General features: G+C 41.1%; 1 protein-coding gene across 5 annotated transcripts in view; it reads left to right on the top strand.

Annotated features, from left to right (window-relative positions):
• IGF1 (insulin like growth factor 1) overlaps positions 1 to 12,059 on the top strand; it is a 75,748-nt gene that overhangs the window by 44,647 nt on the left and 19,042 nt on the right. For 2 of the 5 annotated variants that reach the window (XM_067697736.1, XM_067697737.1), the window contains exons 3-4: positions 9,657 to 9,838; positions 11,325 to 11,851. In XM_067697736.1, the coding sequence (XP_067553837.1) occupies positions 9,657 to 9,838; positions 11,325 to 11,483 (341 nt within the window). In that variant the 3' untranslated portion in view covers positions 11,484 to 11,851. Of the gene's footprint in view, positions 1 to 9,656; positions 9,839 to 11,324; positions 11,852 to 12,059 lie in introns of those variants that run through there. The other 3 variants (XM_067697739.1, XM_067697740.1, XM_067697738.1) reach the window with 2 other exon arrangements.

The following is a 12,059-nucleotide window of genomic DNA, read 5'->3' as shown; positions in this document are numbered from 1 at the left end:
GACCACCTAGAGGGGTGGGATAGGGAAGGTGGGAGGGAGATGCAAGAAGGAGATATGGGGATATATGTATATGTATAGCCGATTCACTTTGCTTTAAAGCAGAAACTAACACATCATTGTAAAGTAATTATACTCCAATAAAGATGTTAAAAAAAAAAAGTCACCAGAGGGGCTCAATAGTAAATTTGAATTGGAAGAAGAGGGAATCGGCAAACTTAAAGATAAATTGATAGTGATTATGCAATCCAAATAACACAAAGAAGGATGGAGAAGAAATGAACAGAGCTTCAGAGATGTATGGGGCATCCAATAAAAACGTTAAAAAAAAAAAAAAAAAAAGACCATGCCCAGGAGTTTCTAGAAAGACCCTTCTCATCCTCATTCTCACTTCCGGGTGCCCACACAAATGAGGCCACTTCCTCATTCCTCAAAGCCTTTAGGATCTGTTTGCAAAATGAAGTTGATTCTTTCTAGTATTTCAACAGCTCCAGCAAATGACTCTCTTATCTTTCTTATCCTCCTAATTCACACCTGTATCCTGCCTTGATCTGGCTTCTGCAGTCCTCACGAATGGTCTTGTCCCCTGCCTGTACTCAAACCCACCTCCATACTGGTCATTTTCCCTATTTTCCTCCATCAAACCCAATGCTGATCCCTGCTTTTCTTAAATTCAATCTGATGTATCAATCTTGTTTTCATATAAAATTAAATCTGACAAAGAGGAAAGACCTGGCTCTCTCATCAAACTTCTCTTCACTGTATTTTTCCTTATTATTGGGGAAAAACACTGATGTGCCCTATATGCATTGTTGATTAGAAAGTGGGTCCCCTAGCCATTTAGATAATGCTTAGAGTCACGTTGTTAGAAGGAGTGCTTGATGTTATCCAGTACTTTGTCTATGTGAGAAAACTGAATCTCAGAGAGTTTGGGTGACTTGTGAGTTTGCACAAAGGATCTGGGCTGGAATCCAATGTTGTTTTCAGTATACCATATTGCCTTCTTTTTTACTTCCTCTCTGCATATGGCACTGTGCTAGGTGCTATAGAAACACTCCCCAGGACCTTTCAATTCAGGAACAACGCTGTTGACACACCAGCATGAAAGGTACCTCACACACAACCCAACTGGCACTGACGTGCACACTCTGCAGTTATTTATACCATGTAGCGCTCTAACCCCCTTCTCCCTCCCTCCCTCCTCTCCTGTGTTCAACCTGTCGCTGACTCTGGCTGTTGCTTCTCTGCACTAATGCCAAGGGCTGTCTCTGCTGCTGTGGAGGCTGCCCTCCAACGCCTCACTCCCTGATGCAGGCCCGGATGCCTCTCCTTATGGGGCCTACACCTCCCGACACTCTCCCTTCAGACACGCCAGACGGCCCTGGCAGCTGTCACCCCTTCACCTGGATCCTGACCGTGTCACACCCACCCCTGGGAAAATCTCCAGATGCACCCTGAGCAAAACACAGAGGCCTGAGTGAGGAGACTGACGGGGAGCAGGGCCCCTGAGAACACAGGGCAGGTGCCAAGTTGCAAAGAAAAGAGAAATGATAGACTTTAGAGTGAAACTAAAAATAAAGAGAATGTGTTTTAATACCCCTTTGGCTGATTCATCTTTCTGTGGCACCAGAAAGAGGGGCGTTACCCCCTATTCATGAATGCCTTATGTTTTGCCTACAAGGCCTCTCTTCCCACATCTGAAAGAGTAAACTGACAGTAACAGTGTAAGTATAGGAGATAATGCTGGTGGCATGGCTACAATCTCCACATTGGAGCCGGACTCATCTTACAATTTCCGTCACAGCCTTTCTCAAAAAAATGAGATAACTCAGGTCCATATGTGCGATTCCTCAACATCCCTTCTTATTCTCTCTTGTTTTGTCTGTCTTCATCTCATTCAGGCGTGGGTCCAAGATGGAGTAGTGATTAGTGGGCCTGGTGACATTGTATACTTGGTGGCTGTTTATTTCCAAAGCATGGTTGGCAGGAAAGGGAGCCTTCGATTTCAGTCATTCCAGAGAAGGAACTAAACTCTAATTCTTAGCCTACCATGAACTCTGCATAATATGAGCTTGTGCCCTAAAGTGCATCAGTGAACAAAAAGAATGTCAATGGCTGTCAATAACAGGAGACAAGCAGATATAGAGGAAGAAGAGAAAAGAAAGAGGAGAGAAATACGTATGCTGGTGGAAAGTGATTGGGGAACCACCCTGACCATGTATTTTGCCCACATCCCTCCCATGCCTTGCAGCATTGTTTTGAAATAAGTGAACAGATACTAATGCTGAAAAGCCAATTATTTTAGCCAGTGGATTATTTGGGAGAAATCAAAGGTAACAAGAGTTCAAGATAAGCCCATATCACTTGTGTGACTTAATTGGAGGATCTGTTCTCATAGAGTTCCTATTCCAGATTAAAAATATTTAGGACAGTCTATACAACATAAAGTTTGGATATTCTTTCAAAGGAACACATATTCATTATTTTCATAGAGAACAGTCCTCCTTTATCTAGAAAGGCCATCTTTTCAACCAAACTTTGGAAAGGATGCATTTTTAAGAGGAAGAGAAGAAAAGGAGGAGACCTGCCCAGCTAGCCTTGCTGGCCAGCTAACTCCATAACAATTATAAGAGCTAACGTTTATTTAGAGTTTATTGCATACCAGACATTGTGCAAAACACTTTATATGCATTCTCACTTAACCTTCACAACAGTCTTGGGAGATGCTCTTATGTCCATTTTACATAACAGGATCTGAGTCTTAGAAGAGTTGGTGCCTTGCCCAAGGTGAATAGTCAATAAGTGGCAGAATCCAGACCTGTCTGACTCCAAAACGTGTGCTTTTAGCCACTCCACACATTGCCTCCTTCACTGGTATGACAGATGTCACAGGCAGATCATACTCAAACCCTGCAGTATGTTCTAACTAATCAAAACTATATAACTGGAAAATGGTAGCTAACTTATATAGCAGGCTCAACTGAAATAATTCAAATATAAAAATGACCTCCTGGCATTTGATTATCTTTTACCTTAGACGTTGATAAACCAAGCCATTCCCTCAGGACAACATTTCTGTCCAGCAAAGCATTTCTCTTGCCAAAGTATAATTTTGTTGGCTACATCTATCTCCTCCAAGGCCTGGAATCAAACCTAAACTAGTAAATTGTGCTGACCTGGCAAGACGCTCGCCCTCCAGGGCATTGTATCAGGCTAAAGTAATACATCACGTTGCTTCCCACTCTGTCGGCCCATTTCTCCAAAGAGCCCTAAAACGGTAATGTTTCTCCTCTGAATCTCTAGTTTTCTTGCTCATAAGCCTTGCGCTTTAGCTCCCTGGCCTTTGGGACAGAGGCAGACCGAATAGCGCTAGTTTCACACCTGCCCTTGAGTCGGGGCTTCCAAAAAAAAAATGGCATATTTGAAGAAAGGGGCAGCCCCACAGAGCACTGCTTCATTCCTTTTAGGCCCAGAGATACACAAACATTGACTTGATTGGGTAACAGGAAGACTTTGGTCTTTGGGTGATGGGGATTTAGAAGCTGAGAAAGAGTTGCCGAGTGATGGGGGTGGCGGCAGGTCAAACAGAGCCGCGATTCCTAGAAAAGATGACCTCGTTCAACTGAGAAGTAGTGGGACCAGCAGACACTGGAAATTAAAAATTAACACAGGCTGAAGTGAAACTGATGACTGAATTTGATAGGTTTTCAAGAAAAGTTTATGACATGCCGTTCATAGAAGAGAGGACATTTTCTGTGTTCACTTCTATAAATGCCAAAGGCCAGTCCTACTTGGAAAGATCTTCTGCAGAAAAGCAGAAATGTGCAGAGTCCACTAGCAACATATAAGGCAGGCAATAGGTATATATTTTCGAAAAAGTTCTTCACAAACAATCCTATTTTTAAAATGTTTGGACAATAGTTTTGATACTGACAGTCAAGCACTTCATTCCCCGATATGTGTTCGAGTATGTGTGTGTACATACTCTCGTTATTCTAAATGCATAGTGATGTGGATGGTCTTACAGTAGTGAAGGCATCTTTCCATATCTTTACTAAGCACATGAACACATATATCTCAATATTTGTTTTAATGCAAGTTGATTTCCATAGAAATTTTTAAAAGTAAAATATCGATTCATCAAAAGGCTTTAAGTTAATGCAAATCCTATGAATTCAGGAAATATCAACCATTCAATGTATTACATTTGGGGTCTAGGTAATGGTCCTATCACAATTTTCCTTATATTAGGAATTCATGATAGGAGTCCAGTTTTCCACATAAAGCCATAAATAGGGAAAGTGAGAAGTGATTCTCACTAAAATGGACACAAATTTAAGATTACTCACATTCTACTCAACTTTCCTACTAGTATCCCATGCAAAATTATGTCAACTGAATGCATTTTTATTAGATAAGGTGGTCCATGGAGCACTGCTGCCTAAGAAACTAACCATTCTGAGTTATTCTAAATTGTCAACAGGTCTGGAAGTTATGGACAGATAGCTGGTGTAGGAAACCTAACTGGCTTCTACAGATATTAACTATGGTATTTGATTGTGTGATCAATCTTAAGTTAATCAAAGTTAAATGCAACTTCGTTTTTTATTAGTTAATAATCCATTTGCGTTTTCTACCAGACACATAATTGTGTATTTTCTAGAAATAGCCCTGGAAATACAACTAGAACTGTCTTACTTCTTTTTCCCTGCTTTCAAAACACGATCAACTTTAGAACCTCCCCCGTTAGCAATTTCTAGAGAACTTTTAGCCCTTGGAACACAAAGAGTAACAAGTGTATATCTTCAGAACTGGATATTTCCCTATTTGGAAAATGTTTTGCATTTTTTATTATTTAAATACTGATTCTTCAAATCAATGTCTCCTGTTTCCAACAATAGAGTTAAAATAATTAAAGGGAAGCTTTCTCAATAAGCAAGAGGGGAAGTTTCAAAGGAGATTAAAGTTGAGTACAATGTCCCCACTGTATCCCCAGAAATCTATAAAGAAACACAAGCTTATGTGGCACCAATAAAGGTAGTACATATTTACCAATGATGAATGACCAGAGCTCTTTGCTCTAGAAGTGATGACCCCAGTTAAATCTCATTATTATGCCTTTTCCTTCAGAGATGGAGGGAAGCAAGTTGCTTGCATCCATGACAAAATGTGAGACTCAGCTAACTGGCATGGTTTTAATGATGCCAAAAGTCTGCCCCAAACCCTTATAACTAGCAAGTTTGCCCTGAAGATTATTGAATTACTCCACTGACCATGCATTATTTAAAGGGAAGTGCTATTATTATAGAAGCCAGCTGTTTAATCATTGGAATTCTGTCTGTTGGCCAACTTTCAAGATACAGCCGTACAACTTTCAAGATACCGTGATGACACTTTATGTCTGCTCATAGAGGACTCAAGGCCTAGGTTAGGTGGTAGCCAACTTGTCTGCTAAGCAATCTTTGGTTTGCATGCTCTGGAGCAAACCTACTGAAAAATAAATACACAAATATATAAATTTCCAATGTCAAGACTTTGTCAGCAAGGAAAATTCTGTGAAATTATACCCATGCCTAACAGTTCACCCTAACAGTTGAGTGAGTATGTGGACACTTCATAATTGGTATGACGGAACTCTGGGACTATACCTAGTTGTAGAAAGGACTATCCCAGTCACCTGTCTTTTGTCATAGAATTGAGTACAGAAAAATGTTTTGAGCGTCTTGGGGAACTCAAGTGATAAACAGAAAACAAATTTTAACCTTCTAAGTTAGAAAATATTTGGTTTTCTTTCTTGAAGACAGTGTAAAAGTGGTTTCCAACCATAGTGAATATTTGGTTGGCCTAGGTGAGTTTTCTTCTTCATTTCTTTACTTATTGCAGATTATTTGGAATAGAAAGGACCATAGCAGTCAGACACTGTGTTCAATACAGGAATATGCTCTTAGGATCTCTGACAGGTGTTCATATAGCCTTTACTTAACTGCTTCCAGCAATGGGAAGTTCATTACATTTAAAAGAAGTCAGTCCCATCTTTAACACTCTTAAGTTCAAATTGTTAGAAATTTTTGCTTATATTAGTCCAACATTTGTTTCTTTTTCACCTACCAACTCCGATTCTGCCCACTGGAGCATAATTACCTAGTGCTTAATGAGGAGTTTTTAAAGGCAAGGATGGAACAGTTCACTCCATCTCATTTAAAAATTACTCATAATGACAATAGCTGTAATTCTGAGGTCATTAAAAATTCCTATTTTTCTCAAAATTGATACTGTAGCAAATTATTTTACTGTTTTCCTGGTAAACCACATTGCATCATGCTCCTAGTTTTAGCCCATAGCAAGAAATATCTTTATTTTGGTTCTTGAAAAATAAGAAATATGAGGCATTTGAAGATAAAGGGAAAAACTTTGACCTTCAACTCTGGCCTCTCAATTGTTGAGAAATGATTTTTTTGTTGTTAAATATCTTTATGTAGAACCAGAAGTCAAGTCTATAATACACTTCAAAGGGTCAATTAAACTTTAAAAGGCAAGGTAAATACTTGTTATGTTCATATATTTTCAATGAAGTACAATTAGTCCATTGTAGACATCATGAATAGACAAAGAAAAACATCTTTCTAGGATTGTGGTGGCTAGAAATAACCGGTAGTTACATTTTTGATAAAATCCAAGTCTGTAATATTTTGACAACATTAAAAAAAACAGATATAGACATAAGGTAAACTTTCTTTTTAGAGCATTATGGAAGAGTCCTAAATTTCTCTGTTCCTAAAGTCATTGATCTATGGACTAAAAAAAGCACAGCTATTTTATAGACTGAACCATGGCAAACTCTGAGCTCATCTAAGAGGTGACAAAGCAGATGCCTGGTGTGTGCTATTATTGTTTGCTGTGCTGATGATTACTTTCTATCTCTCAAGAGGAAATAGTCCTGTGGTGAGTTTCATGGCTGTTGACAGTCACCAAGAAGGGAATATGTATACATACAATGTTTGATGCTGTTCTGAGATGAAGGTTAGTGTCCTTCTCCAGTGGCAAGCAAGAAGCTCCAGAACCTATGGAGTCTCAGAAGGAAGATAACTTTAGAGATGCTTGAAACAGAGGTGCTAAATAGGTCCCGGAATCACAGAGCCTATCCCTCTCCATCTTCAACCCATAAGGATGAAATTAGTTGTTTCTAAGTTAGCCGAGTGTGAAGGTTTCTGGAACTACTCCTGCCACATTACCTCCAAACATCAAATTACTATTCCAAATTCAACAAATGAATCGCAATCATGTCCCATCAAGAAATGCATCGTTTTGGCAAAGAGCAATCATTACCTGCGGTGGATGACAGGGACACTTACCTCAAAGTAGGCTGAGTCACCTTCCCCTCTCTCCCCACCCCAAGAGAAAACCAAAGTGTATCAGCCACTCTCCACTGGCTGACCCCTTCAGCCTCTTGAAATAGCCACTTAGCAAAAAGTATGCAGAAGTCCTTTGTGGATTACAAAGAGCCATGTAAGCCTATTTGTGTCTTTATTCTAATTTATAGTTCCAGGAAAAGATTATAAAAACAAAAAAAAAAACAAAAAATATTGTTTACATTGCCCAAGGGACCAGATAAGTCCTGGCTTGCCAGGGCCCAGCTGGCGAGCAGAAGCAGAGAGTCTTCTGCACTGGTTGATCCTCCAATGGCAAGTGAAAGCACCGTTGAGGCTCCAACTGAGACCAGCTGCCCGGTCCCTTCCAAATCCCTCAACCATGAGGAACCCACAGGGTTCGCCCTGAACGAAAGCAGCACACCCCACCCAAAGAGACCACAATTGAACCCTTGCTAAGTTTCTACCCCTAGCTGCCCGAAGAAGGACAATAAACCTGCCTTACAGGGAGGAAGCATCCCCAGGTTCCTGTGCCAAGCATCAGGAAAACATTTGGATTCTTAGAGGATGCCATGAACAGCTGGCCCCTCGAGCCGCAAGGCAGCCAAACTAGTTTGGTAGCAGGCCATGACCATGGGTCTGATCTCCCCCAACTAGAGAGTTCAAAATATACATGGAGATTTTGACTTTCAAAACTCCATCCTAAAGTACAGTATCATTATTATGTGAACGTAAGACTTTTTATTTAACATATAATGCTGTCTTCTGTGTCAGGAATTTAAATTGAACATATGTCACATTGATTAATTGGATCCTTCTGGCTCAATAGTTCACAAATTTTCTTCCATGAAGCTTGGACATCAGTGGAGAAGACTCAGGCCCTCCACCTCCCAAGGGAGGTAAGGGAGACAGAGAAAGCCAAGATCCAGTCCCCTGCCCTTGCCCAAGCCACAGCAGTTTCACTTTTGTCTGTTTTATATATGGGTATATAAGCAAGATTTGGTGTAACGAAAGTTCTACTATGACAAAAAGTTTACAAAGAATTCAAGTACGTTTTAAGTTCCATGTAAACTTGTTTTGCCTCCTTTTTACTTCTAGAGCCAAGAAAAGTGTGTCCAAATCAAAACAAAACAAAATAGAATCAAACTAAAACCTACTTGCCAAGTAAAGAGGCCTAATTGATTTGCAAATATCAAAAGAAATTTGATTCCTGGTGTTCCCTCTGGGCAATCAGAATGAAAAATAGACATTTAGTTCATTCTGTCTCAGTCTAGTGGTTATTCTATAAGAAAACAGAAATGATGGTTCTGGCCTCTCTAGGGTGATAGGAGAAGGGCCCTATCACATTGGTATTGTCATCAGTTCCAAGTTCCAAAGCTTCTGGATGCAGTCAATAGAGAGCCTGTCTCTTCACAGACCCTATATGATCCTGGAAAGCGATGTTCTGAGGAAACAAACCAACATTTATTTAGGACCTGCTAGGTGTCAGGTGATATGCTAAGTACTTTTCATACAGTATGTCATATAATCCTCAAGCAATCAGTACAAGGAAAATCTTATTAACCCCACTTTACAAATGGGTAAACTGAGGCCCAGGAATGACTTAAATGACTTGTCCAGAGTCACACAACAGGTCTCCCAGGCTCTATGAGGCACTTGGGCTTTGCCAGGAGTAGACCCGAGTTTGAATCCTGGCTCCACCACTGCATGAATGACCCTGAGTGAGTCATTCCCAACTCTGAGTTTCGGTTTCCAAGTCTCGGTTTCTGCATCAGTTAAGTGAGGAGAACTTTCCAGACTTAAAACCCCTTTAATTCTCAGTCTGATGTTATAACAGAAGCAGTTAAGCCAAAGAGCAAACATCTGAGCCATCCTGCAAACAAAAACCATGCAGATTTGCTAACAAGATTAAGAAAACATAAAACATGCTCTTTTAATTAATATTCCTAGCAGCCTCCCAATTAAGTCAACATATAAGGAAAGGTGAGGATTGGGTATAGACAAGATCCTTGACTACAGGTGGCTAAGAACTTGAGGAGAATTAACACAAATAAATGCACGATGAGTGAGGTATTGCCAACGAGTGTGGCACCAACTCCAGGAGACATACTGGAGTCCAGAAAGATCTAGGGGGTCAGGAATTGTTGGAGGAGCTTCAAGAAGAGGTTGACTCACAAAAGTGTGGGTTGATGAGGTGTGGGGAGAGGAGAGTCTTCAGGGGCTGGGTGGAACTGTGGAGATAGCATATTATCCCACTCTAAAGCCAGGCCTCTCTGCGTTTGATTGGAACAGACAAGCCCACGGGGTATGGCTCGAGCAGTCGGAGGGCGCCTCAGACAGGAATCGTGGATGAATGCTGCTTCCGGAGCTGTGATCTGAGGAGGCTGGAGATGTACTGCGCGCCTCTCAAGCCTGCCAAGTCAGCCCGCTCTGTCCGTGCCCAGCGCCACACCGACATGCCCAAGGCTCAGAAGGTAAGCCAACCTGGGGGGGGATGGCCACCCCTGCAAGATCTGTATCCTATCCATGTGGGTGAGCCAAACAGTAACTAGGTCCCGTAGTCTCCTGGCTCACAGGTCAAAAAAGCTCCATTCTCAACTGAGAGGTCCATCCCTTACATTATTCCACATTGTAAACTCTCCCTTCCACTGCTCTGGACCATCTGATCATCAGAAGACAGTGGAGAAGAGTGATTAAACTTGGGCTTTGGTATCAGACAAAACTGACATCCTAGGTTCGCCAATCACCAGTGGAGAGCCCTTGGCGAAATAATGTAACCTCTCAAGCCCTAGTTTCATCAGTAAAGTTGGGATAACGGTACTATCTACCTCATCAGGTCGTTAATGTGCATGCAATGCTTTTCACATGCCTGCACAAAGTAACTGTTGGACAAGTGTTAACTTCTGTCATAACTGCATGAATAAAGTATGTGACCTTTCAAGTCCTGGTATTTTGCAAAGGTGCAAAGAAAAAAAAAAACACTCTAAAATGGGAACTAATAGAAATTCACATCCAGTGGCAAACATAAAAGAAAATAAAAACAAAATAGAAAGAACATAAAAACAAATAGAAACTTCTGTTTGGCTCTAAGAACACCAAAAAATTTCTAATGATCAAAATCTGCAGGTGTCTCTTACTAAGAGCTAGACTTTTAACAAGCCTTAGAGGTACTATCTATGCCATCAAAAGTACATAAATCATCTGATGCACATTGATAACTTAATACATTTTTGTTGAATGAGTGAATGAACAAGTGAACAAATGAATATACGTGACTACATTTTAGTGATTTAAGTAGAAAGAATGAGAACTAAAGAGAAGGTGAAGAAAATGAGGAAGGATGAATAAGGAAAGTAAAAAGCTCTCAGGTCTCCTTGGGGACTCTGTTGACAAAAAAAGAAAACAACTTGAGGTTTTAATCTTTGGAGTCAAAACTTTGGTATCAGACAGAAGGCACAAGATGAGAGACCTGGAAGTACATAATAACACCTTTGCTGCTTCCTGGTCCTAATTTGCAGCTGAGGCTGGAACAGGGGGCTTAGCAGAGATGCGACCCCAGGGAGCCACCTTGAGTGATGCAAAGGGACTAGGCACAACCTGGTTCACAGAGAACACAGTAGCCAGAGGATGAGTCAGGAACAAGTGCCACAGAAATAACGTTTAGGTGAATGTGGCTGGAAGGTGTGCTTGAGGGGATGAAGGCAGGTTAATTCTTTCTCTTTCCAGGTGACACAGTGCCTCTCAGTTTCTAGTTGGGGAGGGGGTGGGTGGTGTCAGAGATGAGTCTCAAAGTTCTGGAATATCAGGTCTAGTGACTGAGGTCCAGACACCTCTCCAGCACCAATGATGTCTTCTGCATCTATGGAGCCCAGGCATTCTGGGCTGACTCAAAGGCTCTGTCTCCCGGGACACCAAGGGGACCACCTGTTCTCAATGCAATTATTTTTGTGATGTTTACAGTATCAGCCCCCATCCACCAACAAGAAAAAGAAGTCTCAGAGGAGAAGGAAAGGTGGGCCAAAGAAACATCCAGGAGGGGAACAGAAGGAGGGGACGGAAGCAAGTCAGCAAGCAGATGAAAGGAAAGAAGAAAGAGCAGAGGAGGGAGACTGGAGCTAGAAACTGAACACAGGCAAGAAAGGAAAACGGAGGAGAGAAGGACTAAGACAGAGGCAAGGAGGATGAGAGAAAAGCAGACAGCGAGAAGCAAGTGGGAGATGCTATAGAGGAAATGAAGAAAAGTAGGCCCGCTGGAGCTAGAGAGCTCATGTGACAGAAGGAGGAGAAACGGAGAAATGTGGAGAAACTAATAAACGTGGAGAAATGGAAAAGGAAAATGTCATGCCCAAGAAAGTGCAAAGAAAGACAGTGGCAAGAATGAAAAAACAAAAATTATGAAAGAGGCAAATAAAACAATTCCCCTCCCCACCAAAAAAACAAGTAAAATAATTAAAATAAAAATCAAGGCTTTTATATGCATTTTAAAATTTTGTGTGAATTTTACAAGAATTTCCATGTCAATATATATCCAGAGTTAAATATTAGCCCCAAATTCTCAGCAAGAGTGAATTGTGTCATAAAAGTTCCCAGATTTCCTTTCCTACAGTGTCATTGGAGGCTGCATTTCTTAGTCAAGCTCGGGCCAAAAGGGCACCCAGTATTTGCCTAAAGGCCCATGAGGCCTGAGAGCTTACC

The sequence above is a fragment of the Pseudorca crassidens genome, chromosome 11, assembly GCF_039906515.1.
Source record: "Pseudorca crassidens isolate mPseCra1 chromosome 11, mPseCra1.hap1, whole genome shotgun sequence".
Taxonomy (NCBI): Eukaryota; Metazoa; Chordata; class Mammalia; order Artiodactyla; family Delphinidae; genus Pseudorca; species Pseudorca crassidens.
Note: the sequence above shows the minus strand (reverse complement) of the source record. Positions and strands in the feature narration are given on the sequence as shown.